At 43.7% G+C, this 18,554-nt stretch overlaps 1 protein-coding gene across 3 annotated transcripts; it reads right to left on the bottom strand.

Annotated features, from left to right (window-relative positions):
• Window positions 1-563: 563 nt before the first annotated feature.
• On the bottom strand, window positions 564-18,417 carry ATP6V0A2 (ATPase H+ transporting V0 subunit a2). 3 transcript variants are annotated; one of them, XM_044440498.1, is made up of 20 exons: window positions 18,122-18,417; window positions 17,141-17,219; window positions 15,774-15,871; window positions 14,175-14,312; window positions 13,788-13,888; window positions 12,942-13,068; window positions 12,314-12,396; window positions 11,410-11,503; window positions 10,553-10,765; window positions 9,502-9,652; window positions 7,605-7,744; window positions 6,892-7,046; window positions 6,001-6,091; window positions 5,159-5,277; window positions 4,403-4,613; window positions 4,021-4,140; window positions 3,498-3,614; window positions 3,075-3,192; window positions 2,177-2,348; window positions 564-1,951 (listed from the first exon to the last, which is right to left on the bottom strand). In XM_044440498.1, the coding sequence occupies exons 1-20, from the start codon at window positions 18,236-18,238 to the stop codon at window positions 1,852-1,854; spliced, it is 2,544 nt and encodes an 847-aa protein (XP_044296433.1). In that variant the 5' UTR covers window positions 18,239-18,417; the 3' UTR covers window positions 564-1,851. The 3 variants fall into 3 exon arrangements, with proteins under 3 accessions (XP_044296433.1, XP_044296432.1, XP_044296434.1); XM_044440497.1 differs by having other exon boundaries at window positions 3,495-3,614; window positions 18,122-18,416; XM_044440499.1 differs by lacking the exons at window positions 564-1,951; window positions 3,075-3,192 and having other exon boundaries at window positions 3,495-3,614.
• Window positions 18,418-18,554: the final 137 nt, after the last annotated feature.

Here is an 18,554-nt window from a genome sequence, read left to right on the forward strand (position 1 = left end):
TTATAAGAATCTCATGTCTTTAAGTACATGCCAGCTTCACATACTTGAATTCAAGAAGAAATTCTATGGCTGAACCTTTGTCCAGAAGAAACCCTGCTCATTTACTTCACCTCAATCAAAAAGCATTTCTTAAATTTATCCTCAAAACTCTGTCTGCCCATCTGGCCTCTCTCCTATATGTATCACAGTCTTGTTACCCATTAAAACTCCTAATCAGTATCCTCCAATCACAACTGGGATAGTACAAGAGTAGCAAATTTACTTTTATTCTTTATTCTTCCAGTAAATCAAAGTAAAACGTGGAATTTAAGACAAATAAGCCTAAATGCTTCACCATGGTTCAGTTCCTGATTGCGATACAAAGAATATGTGATAATTTACCTCAAATCTTGTATCCATTTAAACATTCAAATGGATTTAATAACATTTTGAGAAAGGTCTAAGAAGCTTAAAATATTCTTCCTGCTCCATTGCACCCACACCTTGGTTCCACAGAGGTTTTATCACAACCATAAGAACAATCCATATTTATCAAAGCAGTAATTAAACATGCAGAATCTATGTTCTCAAAAGTACCAATTAGCTTTTATTTGGAATGAGTATTAAAGAAACAAGATTATGTTTTTTCCATCAGCACTTACACTATTTAAGTAAAATACATCCTTTTAACGTTTTTAAAAAATCATTTAGAAGGTAGCTATCTTCACAGAACTTAAAAAGATGTTATTCATTACCAAACCAGTTACTGAATTGAAGCCGAAGTTAAACTAGAACCTGATTTTATAAATACTAACTTCCAGCAGCAGAATGCTACATAAAAAGGAGTGTGTAAACTCAGTCCTTCAAACCGGGTGCCCTCCAGACGGGTTGGACTGCAACTTGCATTATTCTCAGGCATGTGAAAGGCACCAGGCTGAGGAAAGTTGGTATAACTAGTGCCTAAGAAAACTTGTATTAACACGTGGTTTCTCCACTAGAGACTGAGAAAAGGCAGATCAACAGGCAACAGTACTGGAGAAAAATACTTGTTCATAAAGGACATGTATTCAATTAAAGCAAATGCCTGAGTACCACCAGGACTCAGCTAAAATACTTAAAACTTCACAATTTCAGATCTTTGAACAGATCCCTTTTGGGAATAAGCCTTACTTTGCTCTTTATGCTTCCCTGAACAAAACTAGGGCCACATGCCTCCAAGTTCTTCAGGCAATCCATCTTCGAATGCTGCCGCTTCTATTCAAAATTCAGGATGTGCAATGGCAAAAGCATGTAGTTCTTGTTCTAACCAGAATGAAGAATTTCTTTCTTTTTTTTTAAGTATCTTATAACTCATGTAATATAAAATCTTAGTCGCTTCCTATAAATACTGAAAGATAATGCAACTTCATTCTCAAGTTGCTGCCAATTTTTTGTTAGCTATGAACTTTCACAAAGGAACATCAATGTTAGTGGTAGCATGAGGGAGACTGACAATGGAAACGATGTATATTTACTCAGAATTGTTGCACTGGCTTTAATGAGGCTCCCTCCCAAGTAAGCGGGCACAGGGTAAGAATTTGAAAAAGAATATAAAAAGCTCTTTAAAATAGCTGGAGCATTTTAGGGACAGCAACCAGATGGTTAGAATCAGTTTTATATGTGCTTATGACAAGAAAGAAACACGCATTCTATGCCAGTTTACAAGAGGTTCCATGGTTACAAAGTCCATGTGCGGTTATATTTTGCAAAGTTATTTGGCTGCATTATAAGGCAATCAGTGATGTTTTTATACTACAATGAGCTGTGCAAAAATGACAACTCAGTTCATGATTTCCAAACATTTCCAGAGACTTACTGCCAATATCAGCCAAGCTATGCAACATATCTATTAAAATGTAAAGGAATGTCCTGAAAGGAGAAAGGTGTGAACTTGTATCCTTCACCTTTATAGAACTTGTTCTGAAATTCTACCCTGTAATTAGAAAACAAAGCAGATTATGAAAAAGAGCATTAATACATGCATATCCGGTTCATTCACAATTGCCGTGCAGACATGCTTTGATTCTCATAAATAATTCTGCAATAAAAGTACTTTCAAACCCAACGGTTTAACGACATTTATTTTTAAAGATCCAAAATGTTTTCCTGACAAGCCACAAGATTTTAAACTATAAAACTTTTGAAGGAAAATACATACCAGTGAAGCCGTAGAGCATGTAGAAAAGCTGAAAGGCCTTCCATGAGTAAAAGAATGAATATTGTCAGAACCATAAATAAGGCTGAAACTGGTACCAACAGTAGGATCCCATAGGCTGCATCCACACGAAGGCCTACTCGCATGACCATTGCCCAGAGCACATCTGATAACTCTAGAAGAAGAAATGTGTTTTGTGTTTTCAAAGCTCAGTTTAACAGAAAATCCTAGCACCTATCTAAATCAAGTCTACCTGTGGGCCCATTATAGGTATCTATAATGTTCATTGCCAAATATTCTTCTAGGTGCATACTAAACAAGGTCGTCTGCTTACTGCCCCCCACCCCAGCCGCTGTTATAAAGTAGCTGAGGGCGTAATCACCATATGGAATAGCTGTGCCTGGGAATTACTCTGTTCTGCTACCTGAACAAGCTGCCAGGAAGCCTCCTTCTCATGTGCTTACATCTTCCTCTCTCTTCTCTAACCTGTGAGACAAGAGGCATTTCCTATACTTTTGAACTAACTGCAGTGCCCTGTGAGATCTGAATTCAGGGAACTGTAGTTTACTTAAGTTCTAGTTAGTAAGTTCAAAGCAGGATCAAACCAAGGTTTCAGTTTCTAACTTGTTTTCATATCATAGTTTAAAACAAACCAGTTTGCCAGGTTCAGAGGTCATGGAAATACGATAACTGATGTTTCCAATCCCCTCAGCTAGAAGAGTAATTGTTTCCCTAACTTGGATTAAGGTAAAAATGTGCATGTTCAATGCTTCCAACAAAATTATTCATGCTCCGTAATTGTTTGATGAGTTTTTAAGATCAAAGAGGAAAGAGAAACACTTAGAAGACTAAGGAAGAAGCTAGAAAATGGAGTGGTTGAGATTGTACAAGGAATGCTCACGTGTATGTGCCAGACTAAGTGCCCAGAGCCTCAGGTACGAAGCCGTGTTTGAAATGCATCCTAGACAGTACTCAATGGTATGGATAGCTTGATCCATGAACACATCTACAAAATTAAACTGAAGCAAAAGATTGTATAAATATGGTGATGGGCCCAGGGATCTGTGGCAGACAAGTTGAAATGAACAGGTTTCACTCAAGGCAGAATGTCTGATGATTTTGAGACAACGGGAAGTAGAATAATATGCATTTCAGTAGGGGTGGTTGGGGTTAACACATTAAGCCTAGTAAAAGTGGCTGGAGAAGATGCTTCTAAAAGTCAGGTAAGGTCACAAAACATGAGGTTCAAAAATCCACACACCGCCCTGACATTACTGTTTTTACTACAAATTACAGACAATGGTTTAACACATACACTCACCTCCTCCTCCTCTTCATCTTTGAGTCTGCTCTCCAAAGAGACGCTTCCCTCTTCGATGTCGTGCGTTCGCCACAGAGCAATCTCTTCTTCACTTTCTTTTCGTACCAACCGGTAACCTTTCTGAAGGAAAAAATATGAAATGCTGCTTTCATGCTTTTAAGTTTAACTAATAATGTTTAGCATTTGTATATAATATTATGCCAATATGAGAGTCTTGCAGAAAGCTGACGCACTTAAATAACAGCAATTTAAGATTTCTAGAACACACACCCTCACCTGTTTTCATTCCTGATGATGGAATGAAACATCACAATCTCGTCTTTTAACATAAAAATATGAACTCAGTGTTACTTTGTGATTCTATGTTGGGTTACACTGACCATCTTTTTCTTAAAAAAAGCCATCTTTTCCAACTCCTACCTTTATCAAGATCCTTCTACAAATTTAAAGAACATTTGTACTTTTGGGATGGATGAGATTTTTGCCAATCAAGTGTAGACCACATACAGTTCCTTCTGATACATACCCTGTATGCCCCAATGCTTTGGCCTCCATTGTTCAACCAGAATAAATACAGTGGTTTTCCAAAAAGCAGCACAGGAACAGAAAGTACAGCGACAGCTAGCAGAAACTGCTGCACAACTTTCTGTTTTAAAAAGGGAAGAAACAAAAGAAAAAGCTGTTATACAAAGTGATCAACTACTCCCTTGTTAGCAAGCTAAAACCACAAACATATGCCTCGTTGCAATTGAGATGATCTAAATGCAACAGACCACGCGTTACACCGCGCCAGTTTTTTGCTGAATAAGTACACTAAGTAACATCTCACTTAAATACAAGTTTAACTTAAGCAAAGAGAGGCCATTCTGAATTCTGTCGCTCACTTCCAGGTTATAAAGATTACCAACCTGCCCTGTGAAAAAGTCATCTGTTCCACTGCCAGGAAACAGGAACATGTTAATGAACTGAATTAGGATGCTCGGAGCGATCTTGGAGTTTTGGGCACTGCAAGTCAGCCACTTGAAGATGATCATGAACACAAGATATCCGAAGATGGACAGCATGAACACAACTTGAGGAATGAAAACGAAATAAATATTGTACTTCTTCTTGAAATGCCTGATGAAATAAGAAGGGGGCTGGTTTATTTTTGTAGAATTAAAGTTTAATCACTTTTTAACAAGAATATACTGCGAAATAAATAGACCAGAGGCACAGTGTTCCAGCTGGAACAAAGTTCACCCATCCCTGGAGAGGTTTGCCTGGCGCCGAGCCTATATTCTTTTTGGTGCCAGGTCAAAACCTTTTTATTTAAGTGTTATTTTAAAATTAGTATTTTAATAGTTTTAATCAGTCGCTCTTGACTTAATTTATTTTTATTGATAGTATATTGCTTTATATTTGTATCAACTGTTATTCATTTTTGATTTTAATGTTGTAAGCCGTCCTGAAATGCCACACATAGGACGACATGTAAGGTTTAAATAAATAAATAGATTTCATGAATCAACATCTGTGCTAGTAAAGGGATACCCCAACAGTCCCCTCCCCAAAGACTGCTCTCTTCCCCGCCCCCCCGCCCCCCCCTGGCCCGCGACAGTACTGCTACATTCAAGGTATACAAGGCAATTACTACAATCTTAACTTTCAAGTTCCATACTCACAGGTGGTTAAATCCCCCTAAGGCAACTCCAAATATCATGTGAATCAGTCCAATTATTATAGACATTTTCATTTTGAAAGAATTTAAGAAGGTGAGACGATTGCTTGCTAGGTTCCAAATCTGAAGAAACAAATGTTAAAAATACACACTTAAGTGTTGATGCAGGAAGCCATTCTGAAGACGTTTACTTAAATCCTAGCTAACCGTAACACTTTGAAGAGGGGTTTCTTCTCCAATATTTGGGTCTACAAGACAAATAAGAATCTGTGCAGCTCCTTCTCATCTCTTGTGGGTTAGAAACATGGGAAAAGCCAGGACAGTGCCCAGAACTGGAAGACAGCATGAGATGGGTTAGTTTCTCCGGAAGTCGCTTGAGAGGTGGCCAATGGCTCTGCTCACACAGCTGGCGGGAGATCCAGCCAGGAAGGGTGGATTTAGAGGAAGGTTACCTTTGATCGATTACCTCATGGGTAGCAAAGGAGGGAGGATCACCATTAACTGGTTGGGCACCGTGTGAACAGAGTGCTAGACTAGACAGACCCTCAGCTTGATTCAGCAAGGTCCTTCTCATGTCCTTAGACAGCTGGCCTCTAACTGGTGTGTTCACATTAACTCTACTTTTAGACCAGCAGCTTTTCCAGCCCCACCTTCATTGTCAATATTGAATCTGGGACCTTCTGGTTGCAAAGGTCCATAAAAATGTATATCCTAACGAACCAAAAGTTTTATAGCCATGGAAGCTGTAGCGCTGTAAGTCTATGACTGGGCACTTTTAAGCTTGCTGAGTTTCTTTGCGTGCTTGCCACCCCCCGCACAGGAAATGCTTCACAGAGGAACACTAACCGGATCTATGCCGAAAGGATACACTCCTCCAAACACTCCGGTCACATTTGGATCCAGCGTCAAGTACTGGTTATTCTTCACATCCTCGTCACTGAGAGAATGAGAGAGAGAAGATGCAAAACAAAAACAGTCCTGAGGACTATTCAGGAGTCTTGAATACAGATACACTGCTCACTCCAGTCGGTTATTTGCTAGCTACACCTTTCTAATAAAAGTATACTAGCAGGTATATGACACAGTTGACTGACTGAATAATCATTCCAATAAAGACATAAAATGTACAAGAATTACAGATTGTCACACCTTTATTAGGTCCTACTTTAAAAGTCACACCTAAAAACATAATAGGTAGCGTATAATAACTTTGCCCAACTTCTCATTCTCCCTCCCGTGCCTCAGCCACCACCTTCTATTCTTTGCTTCACATCTGAGTTTTGATAGACTTTAAAACTTCCTTAATATAAAAAGAAATGTTATGAGATTCAACAATAAAAAATGCAAAGCATTATCAGACAAAGAAAACTTCTAGGAAGAGACATGGTTTTACTTGTCAGCAGAAACCATATTATCTAGCCAGGGATTTCCACTTTCTTCTTATCTCTAACAGCAGGGAAGAAACTGTGAGCTCACTTTTCTCTTACAGGTAAATGTAATTAGAGGTGGTTGGTCAACCATTTATTATTTACACACAGATAAACAACATTTTGTAAAGCAAACTGAAATAATGCAAATTAAGTCATGAGTGGCAGAAGTCAGGTGCATATGTTAATTACCCATGAAATTTGCAAATATGCTACACTGCAAGAATTGAGGAGAAACAACCCAGATCTTCCTATCGTAACACAATAGGTTGCTTTTGTCATCACAGTGAGTTGTACGGGAGCCACTTACTTCCAGATCTCATCAGACATGCGTGAAACATTCCAACGAGAGCCAAATATATTCAAAGACTTTGAAAAACAGTCATTGTAGATCAGGCCGGTGTATACAGAAAAGAGACCCATCAGCAAGATGATGTATCGCCCTTCAAAAAACATCTTCATGATCTGTGGACATTACACAGAGAAGATCATGCATTGCCAGGTGAACTTCAAAGACAAGAGCCTCTGTCACAGATGCCACAGACACAGGCTGTGATCCAATTCCAATTTACAACTACTCTGCCTGATGTGCACTGCACTACACAGCACCCTGACAGGCCAGAAGCTCAGCACAAGGAGTACCCAACCCAGTCTTAGTAAGTCCAACAAATGGCTTTGTGTATAAAAATGTAAGACCTGCCGAAACCGGAGAGCCTTGGTTATTGGGCAGAATAGAGATGCCTTTGGCCCAAGCGAAAAAAGTAAGTGGCCAGTACCAAAAAGGTCTCTCTCCTGTGCCCACTCACTCCAACGTTCTGTGTGGCAGACACACCAACAACGTGGGAGAGGTGCAGGAGAGGACGGAAGGAAAAAACCAGGGAAGAAGGGGCACAGTCAGAAGGAACTGAGACCAAGACTAGGTCTCCTGACACGCGATCTCTGCCTTTTCGCCACAATACAGCGAATTAACCATTACTGCATGCTCCCACTAAACCAAGGGATACAATAAGTTTTCCTCCTTACCTCATCCTGTGATCGCAGCAGTTTGGGATGCTTTTCAAACAATACCATGAACAAAGCGAAGAGGAACATTAAGAAGCCATGCCCGCAGTCTCCAAACATGACAGCAAACAGGAAGGGGAAGGTGATGATGGTGAACAGAGCTGCAAAGACAGAGGAGCCAAGTTTCTGCATTACCCCCAGCCACTTTATAATATGCAGTATCAACTTTCTCCACATCCTACCTATGCTTTAAGTCAGTGACAAAAAGTTTCTCTGAGACTTCTCCTGATGTTTGGCCCACAACTCGCACCAGCAAAGCCAGTGGGGTGGACACAACTCATGGGCGTTCGTAGGAGGACAGAAACATCTGGGACAACAGAATTTGCCCATCCATCAAGGTGGCTTCTGACAAAAGGGGAAAATGACATGGGAAATAAGGAGTATCACCACTCTTCCCATAGAAGCTCCTTCTTGGAGTGTAAACCATTTCTGAGTGAGGAAAAAACGGTTGTGAGAGAGAGGAGGAACAGATGCTCAGTTAGTTAGTTAGAGTTTTGTATGCGGTCCCATTGCTTATAGCCTGGGGAAGGCTCACATAAATAAACAAACAAACATGATACAAAATACAATTAAAATCCGGAAATCTGTTGGAGCTGTGCACACATGAACAGGCAAAGAAGAAAGTTTTCCAGAGCAGGCCTGTGTCCTCTTCTGAGCAGCCAAGTGGCCAGTAGGGAAAATGAGTTAAGCTGGCAGTGTCCAGCTCTCTGAACAAACAAACAAAAAAGGCCTACAACCGTATTTCATTAATGCACAATTATATCTAAGCTCAGGCTACTTGGCATGCTAAAAATGATGGATATGCTTGAAAGCTAACATAAAAGGCTTCACCGAAAAGATCAAGGCCAGAAGGAAAAAGAGCACAATCCAAACATGGCCCTCCTCCAAAACCAGCTTTTTCATGGGGGCTTTTGTCCATCAAATGCCAATGCTCTATTATAATCGTGGGATGTGTGTACATCACTACCTGCGGACTAAATAACTCTAGCAGTCAGGGATGTTTCTGCTTTTTGTCAGCAACCCATGATCAGCGCCTCTGTAGGTTGTGCAGTGACACATCCGAACCCTGACCTCTGAAAAGTTTAGGGCCTTAACAGCCCGTCATTTAACTCAATAATCTAACAATTAACTCTTCCTCTGTTCATATACAAGAACCCATGGACTGTTTAACTGATGACTTATTATGTGCAAACCAGGTCTATATACATATATGGCCCTCAAATATTCTTCCCATTTAACTTTGCCTTCATTTCCCTCCCCTTCCTTGGTTGTAGTGAATGTTTAAAGTATAAGCTCCTTGGGGCAGAGACCTGTTGTTCTGCACATTAGAAATAACCATGGCCTTGATGGTGCCCATGTAAATAAGCAGCCCATTAGGAAAACAATTCTGGAAACGCTCCCATTTCATCTTATACCTTGACATTCCAGTGCAACCTGGTTCTCCCTTCTGACTCTCCACTCCGCTCCTTTGCCAGCCTTGGAACATCTTCCACCACCCTTTTCTGCAATTCAGACTCTTATGGGCCTTGAACGAGGAAAAATTTTCCCCTACAGTCTTTACACACTGGGGTAGGCATTCCATGGCCTTCCTGATGTTTTTGGAATTTAGCCCCAGCAACCATGGCCAACAGTCAGGAAACTGTGGGAGCTGCAGTCAAGAACTGGAAGAACAGAAGATCTGGACACCTATGTCCATTCTAAAATGTTAAACGGAAGGTACTTTTTTCCATGCCCTCTTGAGCATTTTTTGGGAGGCTCTTGCAAGTACTTTGACCAACAGCCAGGAGGAAAAAAAGGACAGTGGGAGAAAAATAAATTTTCTTCTCAGTAACTGTGTTTCAATCTCTGAGCTACCCACCTGGATTAACTTCCCTGTAGTTCCCAATTCCATAAGCATCAACTATGTTCTGGAATCCAGAGGTAAATTTGTTTGTGCGTATCAAAGTGGGAGGTGTTTCTTTTGTTGGTATCGTGTTCATGAATGAAGGGACAGAAGCTCCACTTGTTCTCTGGTTGAGGAATTAAACAGCAACGACCAATATTATTTATTCATTCATTCAAATCCCACCTTTTTCCGGCCAATGAACCCAAGGCGGCTTGTGTGATTTCCCTCCTCCTCTCAGTCGTGTTCTAGCAACAACGCTGTGTGCTGGGCTTGGCTGAGAGTCTGCGACTGGCCCAAAGTCGGCTAATGAGCTCCTCAGATCACCTGTACCAGCCCCACACTCTATTACTAGTTGCAGTTTATTTTGTGAAGCTGGAAAAATAAACATTGCTTTTCAGTTCCCATCTTCTGGGAGCTAGTAATTTGGTGGGGGGGGGTTTTGGGGGGGAATAATATTTCTTGCCACTCCCAAAGCAGCTTACGCATCATCAATTAAAGAGGTCTGTCCCTGCCTGCAGGCTTACAATCTAAAAATACACAGCACACAAGGAAAGGGGAATGGGAGGGAAGAGGGAAAAAGCGAGTTCTTTAGCAGGGCTGGTGGAATGGCAAACCCTCTCTCTCATCCTGCTACTGGAATGGCTGCTGGGGGTGACAGGGGGGGCGGGGGGAGAGCTTCCAAGGGAGAAGTCTTCAGCAGAGTGGCTAGAATGACCCCAAGCTCTCATCCATGTACAGACGTTAGGGAAGTACAGACGGCAAGGGGGCCAGAACTGTGCCTCCCCAGAGGCCCATGTGCGTGCACGCACGCACGCACCCTCTCTGAGCTTGCACCACTGACTGCCAGATTTCACATGCTGACACGAATGGCTCAGCTGTGCTGCCTGGATTACACGGCTGAGGAATCAGAAGGTGCCGAGGGGAAACGGCACATGACCAATACCTGTTCATTCACAAGCCACTCCCCACAGAGGATTCCTATTGAAAACCTCGAGTGTTTCTCACTGCAGGGTTCGTCACTTACAGAGCCTTCCTCAAGAGCCTGGCGCATGTTTGGGAGGTCGGTCACAGGACACCACACCTCGGCAATCAGGCATTTGTTGGTGACGTCGAAGCTGCAGAGGTTCAGCACGTGGTAAATGGCTTTCATCTTCTTCACTTGAACATCCCAGGTATAAATGGATTCAGACGCTTTGCATAAAACTTGTCGCAAATAATCTTCTGTTTTACGCAGCACCTTGGTGATTTTTTTTAAAGGCAAAAGATTAAATGCTGCATATATAGCAAAGACATCGAACTAACAAAGGGCAAGTTTTAACAAACAGGTCAGGGGTGTCCCTCACACGTATCTGTAAAGCCATGTATCTCTCCCAACATTAATATCAAGAAGAGCTCAATGGCAGCCTCAGAAGCATTTGACTCTCAGTACCCTAACGAAAAGTTCTCACTCCGTAGGAAAAAGCTAGTCCACACTTTCTGCTACTCCTGTCTTTTGGCTCTCGCATGCACCTTATCCATACATACTTACACGTCACGCCTGTGCCAGAGGATGCGTAGTGCAAAAACTTGGAAGAATAGAGAGGGAAGCCAGAGAACAAAGAATCTGAGCATCCCTGAGAAAGGACGATAGTCTCCACCTTGTGCTTCTAAGCATACCCTCAGCACTGCAGGTGATGCCATGATTTTTTCCCATGATGCGGGTGGGGACTCCGTCCCCTTCTCCTCTCCACAGACTTGCATGCTAGCAGTGCTTCTGCGGCAACTCACCTTAAGCCAAACTATAATCCAGGAGGGTCCTGACATGCCAGTAGAAGACCCCTGAGTTAAACACCTGCCTGGGCCTCCATGTCTGGAAACAAGCACGAATAATTCTTTACTCACGATATGAAGATCCTGAATGCGGACCTGGAGTCCTTCCATCACGGTCCGTCGCTCCTCGGGGGTGCTTGGATAGGGGTAGACATGGCAATGGTAGCTGGCCAAAAAGAAAAAAAAGTTTACACAAAATAGGAAAGGTAGGGGGGGATGGCATAAGTGGGGTGGCGCCCCACTTATGGAACGTGCTCCCCAGAGAGGTCCACCTGGCGCCATTATTTGTTTTTCGGCACCAGGCCAAGACCTTTTTATTTAAACGATATTTTAATTAATTGCTGATTATTTATTGGTTTTATACTATTTGCCAGGATGTTTCCAGTTTTTTCTGTATTTGTATTAATATTTATTTGTTGGAAGCCACCCCGAGGCTTATGCGAAGGGGGCGGCATACAAGAACTCCCAACAAACAGGAAGCTAAGCTGCCTGGGAGGTAGGGGGGTGGGCAAAAGTAGTCCCACCCCCTGAGGACAGTGACTCAAGCCTTCAGTAATGGGTGCACAAGAGTCCCGACACAGAGGAAGCAGATTCCACAACAGACGGAAGGCAGAAGTTTGAAACCCTCAAGGAGCGATTCTGCGCTTGTCGTCCACAGATTAACATCTGAGTTGGAAAGTGCCGGATCTACATCTCCATCCAAGTGCCAGGTCATAACACAACGTGATGCCATTTGACATCCACCACCAAGCAAATGTTCAGAAATGGAAAGAGGAAGCCTCAGGTTCAGAAGGATGTTGACGGTTTCACCCCATGTATAACCAACCCCAGAACATTTATACATGCGTTTATTTCTATAGCACTCAACAACCAAAGTCTTCAACAGTATTATATGTAAAACAAAAACCTAAATAGATAAAATTCAAAAGAATATTCATGAATATTAAATTGACAATGGCAACATGTTAATCCTTACCAGTCACATATCTTCTTAACTTTCTGGCCTATCTGTTCACCCCAATATGAGATTAAGAAGACAAACCACTTGGTAGGTTCTCCCTGAAAAGAGAACATAAGTGGCTCAGTTTAACTATGCTTTACAACCATATTATACATTTTTAAAAGGCTTTAAATTGAGTTTTGATGTACAAAAGTGAGGACTTGTACAGAGAAATAATGGGAAGCCCCGATCTTCATCCAGTGGCTGCATTCAAACATCACAACAAACCTGGACTTATCACAGGCCACAGTAAGCCATGGGCTTACAAAGAAGAGCTGAGAAATGTTCGCTTCCATTTTTTTTAATCACAGCTGGTTTTTCCATTAGGAATTTAGAAAACTATTGTTAATCATGGGTTATGAAATTGGCTACTTTCAGATTAACCAGTTAAGGTTAACCAACTTTTCAGCTGCTTATTAAAAAAAGTGAATTATGGGGAAGGGGCTTTTTGCGAATGGGGCGGCATAAAAATGGTTTAAATAAATAAAAAATAAATAAATAAGGGGTGGTGGAAAACAAGTCCCAGGCTTGTGTAATTTAAATCCGGAGAGCTGATCCAGCACTAAATTTTGGAAAGGCCCCACAGTATTTATCTGTTACTTACTGTATCTGGATCTTGCAAACTTTCTTCCAGTTCGGAATAAGAAACAATTGTATATCCTTTGCACACCCGCCAAAGCATTTTTTCAAAGGCTTCAATTTTTGCTCGGTGAACTAACCCAGATATAAATCTACATTAAAAAAGACAAAATGCACTATAGGAATAAAGTTATCCTATCATATCCTATCAGGAAGAACAGGTACTCGCGGATGGTTTGTAAGCTAAAATGCTACTCCACTGAAGCCCTTAAAACTACACCAATTTACACCCAATGGACTAAGTGATCCCAGCATTTACACCACTAGCATTTCTCACCACAAGCATACAAAGGAGGCACAATACAGGACGCGGAATTGAATTCAACGGCATTCATGGGTCCTTAGAGATACTGTCAGTTTGAAAACAGAGATTAGGCTGAAGTTCCATGTATGTTTGACAGGAAAAAGGCCCGTCCAAATACACAGGGGATCGCACCATTACTGGGAGCAGGTTCCACTGAATTCAGTGGGATTTACTTCTAAGTAAACATGCTTCAAATGGCACGTTAAGCCACTTCCCGCTTGCATGCAGACAAGTTACATGCGCACTTGGGCACAACACCTAAATAAAACAGAATGCGTGCAGGATCCATTTCTCACCAGAACAGGGAAACTAAAATAGGGCCAAATACAGGGTCACCCTCTAAAATAGCGTCCAGGTGCCTGGCTTGTGCTGTCATCTAAATGTAAAGCGCCTGTTCACAGCCAGATGCACAACTGTGAGCAGTGCCTGGAGACCTCCAGCTTCTGCCTTGGATTGCTCACCTTGCCAGGCGGTGCCACTCGGCTTCACACTTTTCCTATGACCTACCCAAGTTTGGCACCAAGCCTGTGCATGCAGCTGTAGTCCACCAAAGGCTCGCTTTCCAAAGACGGGAATTCTTCGTAATTAGCCTGCAAGCAGGACTCAAACTAAAATGCAAACATTAGAAAGAAGGCTTTTAGAATGGACTAGCTGCATCAAACTACAGAGCCGCTCTAAGTTCTCGTGGAAATCCAAAACAAGGGCCGTTCGACACTACTGCACACGCCCGCCTCCAAGCGCATCCAATGCCCCGGGGGAGCGGACCACCAAGCCCAACAGTCTTTACCACAAGCCAGCCACCCTCATGCACGAGGAGGACTAAGGGAGACCGGCCAGGGGCTCGTGGCTCACTTTCTGCCCAGGCAAGCAGAAACAGCCCTGTACACCCAGTACCTCAGCAGTTCTTCTGACAAAGGTCCGGGTGACCCGTAGCATGTGCGTATATTCTGTCAATTCGAGGAGGTTTTTCTTCAGCTTCTCTTTGTTTTTCGTCACTTCGCGCAACTCGACCTCCAGCTTCTGCAATTGCTCCTACACGGCAGAAAGACAGCTCAGTCGCACTGCCGTGGTCTCCATTCTTTTTGCTGCACTTTACAGAACACTGTGCAAGAGTAACTGGAAAAAGGTGCTTGACCAGTTCTCAGGGTCGAGTTCTCATAAGCCATGTCCCTGACTCAGGTGGGAGCAGCACCTCATACCTACCTACCTCACCTCTAATCCCCAAAACACAAGGAAAGTGGGACCATTATGGGACAGCAGTAGGTTATTGAATCCGCTACACCTGTTGCTCCCCTACACCAGAATTCCAGGCCTTTCATTCAATACTGTGAACCCCTCTGGGGTCTACTGCTCAGAAGGAAAAGAAAAAAGAGCCAGTATTCCATAGCTCTTTATCCTCTGGCAGCTAGAGCACTGTGCTTGGAACCTGCTTCTCCCATGGCTATGAGGAAAAGTTACTCCCTCTTCTCTACTGCTTGGCGGCCCTCCACCTTTCACCTCAGCAGGATGGTGAGAGGTTTAGGAATGCTGGAAAGAGCCAGCGCGTTTTGCCTGGGGCAAAGTAAAGGGAGGCAAGGCAGCACTCTCCCGATAAAGGGTGCTCGGTCACGCGGAGGACGGCGCTTGCCTCCTTTGCTCCAGAGGGCAGGACTAGGCCCAGCGAGTGGAATCTGCCAGGGAGCAAGCTGCGGATAAACACCGGGAGGCTTGCTAACGGCACCACACTGCCTCAGCACAGGGCAAGCTCACCGTTGCTTGAGCTATGTAAGCAGAGCCTGGGCGGCCGGCGGTCAGGAATGCCGCCCTTGATCCTGCTCTGAACGAAGGTCGGGCCTCTTCTAGCTCTGTGGCTTCTTAGGTCATACCAAGCTGGCTGACCTGGTTTGACGACCCTCGTCTTTCCTTCCTTTCACTTCTCTCTGGTCTTCTCTGCTTCCTTTCCCTAGACTGCGTGACTTGCTTTTCCCTCCTCGCCGCCTTCCCCCTTCCTGTGGGCTTCACTGCCTGCTCTTTCCTACTCTGACTTCCTCTTCGCGTCCATCTTCCATGTCTGGCCTTCTAAAATGATCGGGGCTTCACAGCTCCACCACAGGCACACACACACCATTGTGTGTCGCAGTTCTGCCAGTGACCAGGCCAGCTAGTAAGTGTCGGGCGCGCTCACTTGATGCCAGCAGCTGGAACGAACACACAGGCTCCCCATCAGCCCCTTTCCTTTGCCCCAGGTGAAAAACAAGCCCAGCGAGCCCCAAAGCTGAACGACAGAGAGTGATCAGGGTATCCTTTCTTGGTGACCAGGCGTCATGCAAGATTCTGCACCAACAGTGAAGAGCCCCCGCTATGAAGCTCCCAAGGCGGCCCAAATACACCAGCCTAACCTACCTCACAGGTTTGTTACAAGATTAAAACACTGGTCTGAGTCCAGCTAATGGAAAAACAAACAAAACTATTTCTATTACTTAAATTCTAAAGATCCCTGCTCCCTCAACTTACCTGAATTTCCAACATCTGCTTAAAAGGAGGGGCAGCTGGGGTAACAGTTCCTTCTGGGAGAGGAATGTCTGCTTTCTTAATTTCCTGCACCAGGTACCCTGGAATAAGGAGGGGAGAACTTTTAAGAGAGTGTTCTAAACAGATACATGTCTATGCCATAATTTGCTGGAAAATGAAAACCTTTTTCACCACTCTAGAACAGAGGGCTTTCACATTTCTTTTCCCTGGGGAACCTTCGGCACACTATTTACCAAGAGCACACAAATCAAAGGGATTTCTCCAGATACAGAAATCCATAGTCAAAGTGTCATCAGAGCAGTGATGAAGCATGTGTGGCCCTCCAAAGGTCATCGGATTCCAAAACCAATCCTTCTTCACCACTGGCTATGCTAGCTAGGAATGACAGAAGTTGTAAACCAACGACATCTGGAAGGCCACATGGTCCCCAAGTCTGTGCTACAGAAAAGGCCCAACCTCTAGTACTCATCAAATCAGTCTGATGCAAAAAGGAGACCAAAAATGAAAACCTGAGAACACAAGTGACACGTAGGTTCGTATGGGCAAAGGCAGCCCTTCAGATTACCAGGGCCAAGACTACTGAGAGCTTTGAAAGTCAAAATTAGCAGCTTAAATTGAACCAAAAACAAATGTATAACCAACGTAGCCGGTTCAGGATAGAGTTATATGATTCCACCAACATGTTCCTACCAGCATCCTCACAGCCTCCCTTTGAGCCATTTGAAGCTTTCCATCTAAGGGCAGAGTCACACTAAAGGCATTGCAGTAATGCAATCTGCAAATGCCCATTTTGAGAAATTAAACACTTGATGCAGCAACTGAAAGCAAGACTTCTACAACACCTGCGTACAACACATTGGCACATGGCCGTAAATCTCAAACTGTTGTTTGGAACAATAGCTATTACTATCGATTCAGAAGCTTGGAAGCATGAGAACGCAATTAACAACACTGGCCAATGTTTTCAGCTGCATTCTGGAATTCAATAGGCTCCAGTTATGCTGTATGCTAATAGGCTTATCATATTGCCCCGAAAGGCAATAACAACCTGAGAGAGAGAACATGCAGGTCAGATTTCTGGAAAAGTGGGTGTACATGCACAGACAGCACACAAAATCAAACAAGTGTACCAAGAACTTAGCTGCGCACACTTGAAACAGACACTCACTCTCAGGTTCAGACTGGTGGGCAGCAGACACATTTTTCACTCAACAAAACTGACACAAATGAAGCAGCCCTGGAAGGATCATCATCTGAGGCCCAACATTTTGCTAGGAGAATCATGGATGCTTCCCTTTTCCTGTCTAGTGCTTAATGCATGAAGTAGAAGCAAGCCTCCCCACACTTACCTAGTATCCTTTCCATTTCCTCACATTTCTTCACTTCACCCACATACTTCCGCTGGAAAACACTCGTGCTTGGGTTGAGCTGGAAAGATAGGAAACATTATTTGCCTGACTATGAGCTTCATTTTACAGTGTGTTTTATACTAGTACTTACTGGACCAGTCCTGGAGACATGGCACACATGACTGTAATAGCTAGAACTAGGCATTCAATAACCATAGTCAAGTAACCACCTTCTGACATCAATCTTTTTCTTCCCTTCCCCAGCCAAAATCTCTCTCCTTTCAACCAACATGAACTCCTGGGGCCTCCTGACAAACATTACGCTAGTTAAACAGGAAGCATTTTGGTTCCTGGCCATTCTACCACCAGTATTCAAAATCACTTTAAAATATATTTTCTAATCTGTGAGTATGCCAAACTTTAATTTTAAAAATTCTGCAATAAAGAGTCTTGATAAATTCCAAAGTGCATGGAACTATCTGGGTAATGCTTTAGACCCTGACCAATAACTGGAAAAAAAATACCGAATTAAATCCTAATCCCACAGATTCTAAGTAGGATTTATTTCCTAGTATGTGGCCTAGAATTAAACCCTTAGCATAACCAGAGTCTGTGAATAAAAGGTTACAGATTATAGTTATTTTGAAGCTGTTTGCTGGTACGCAAGACAATAAAACTTTAATGTTCGCTCGTAATGCTATGAGTACGGCAAAACTTGCTACGGAGATAAAAAGCTCAAAGTGTTAGTTTATCGTCTCTGCGGGCCTTTTGCCTGAAAGAATGCATCTAAAGGAATGAGAAGGAATCCTCCTCCGACAAATAAGAAGGGCTAGGTAACTTCCTCCGCAAGGCGTTTGCTACTATAACTTGGGTCAGTCCTAAACAACTTTTCGAATACATGATTATTTTATTGTTCGGTTTCTCTAAAAAACACATAAAGAAGTAAGAGCGGCAAGGCCGGCCGGCCCGCCCATCACTCACATCTCTGAACTGGGCCAGGCCGCGCTCGCCCAGGACGCTGAGGCATTCGTAGGCCGAGCCGGCTTGCAGGAACAGCTGCGCCAGGCACATCGCCTCGCTGCGGAACAGGGAGCCCATGGCCAGGCAGGCGCGCCAGGCAGGAGGCGCGGCGGCGGCAAAGCCCGTCCCCGGTCCCTCGGCGCTACCTTCGCCTCGTCGCGCCGCCGCCGCGCTGCCTGCAAGGGCTGCCCAGTGCCCCGCGCCCGGAGCCCATGCAGAGAAGGACGCGACGCACCAGCCGCGCTCCAGCGGCTTCCGCTTTCACCTCCGGCACCGTCGCGGAGCCTTCGAGTAGGGGCCGGCTAGAACGACGCGCCGGCTGCAGTTCCGGTTTCAGAAGGAACGCGCCACGTGCCCTCTCCCTAGCACCGCCCTACCCTTAGTAGCTCTATGG

This window comes from Varanus komodoensis, unplaced genomic scaffold (genome assembly GCF_004798865.1).
Source record: "Varanus komodoensis strain SLA01 unplaced genomic scaffold, ASM479886v1 scaffold38, whole genome shotgun sequence".
Taxonomy (NCBI): domain Eukaryota; kingdom Metazoa; phylum Chordata; class Lepidosauria; order Squamata; family Varanidae; genus Varanus; species Varanus komodoensis.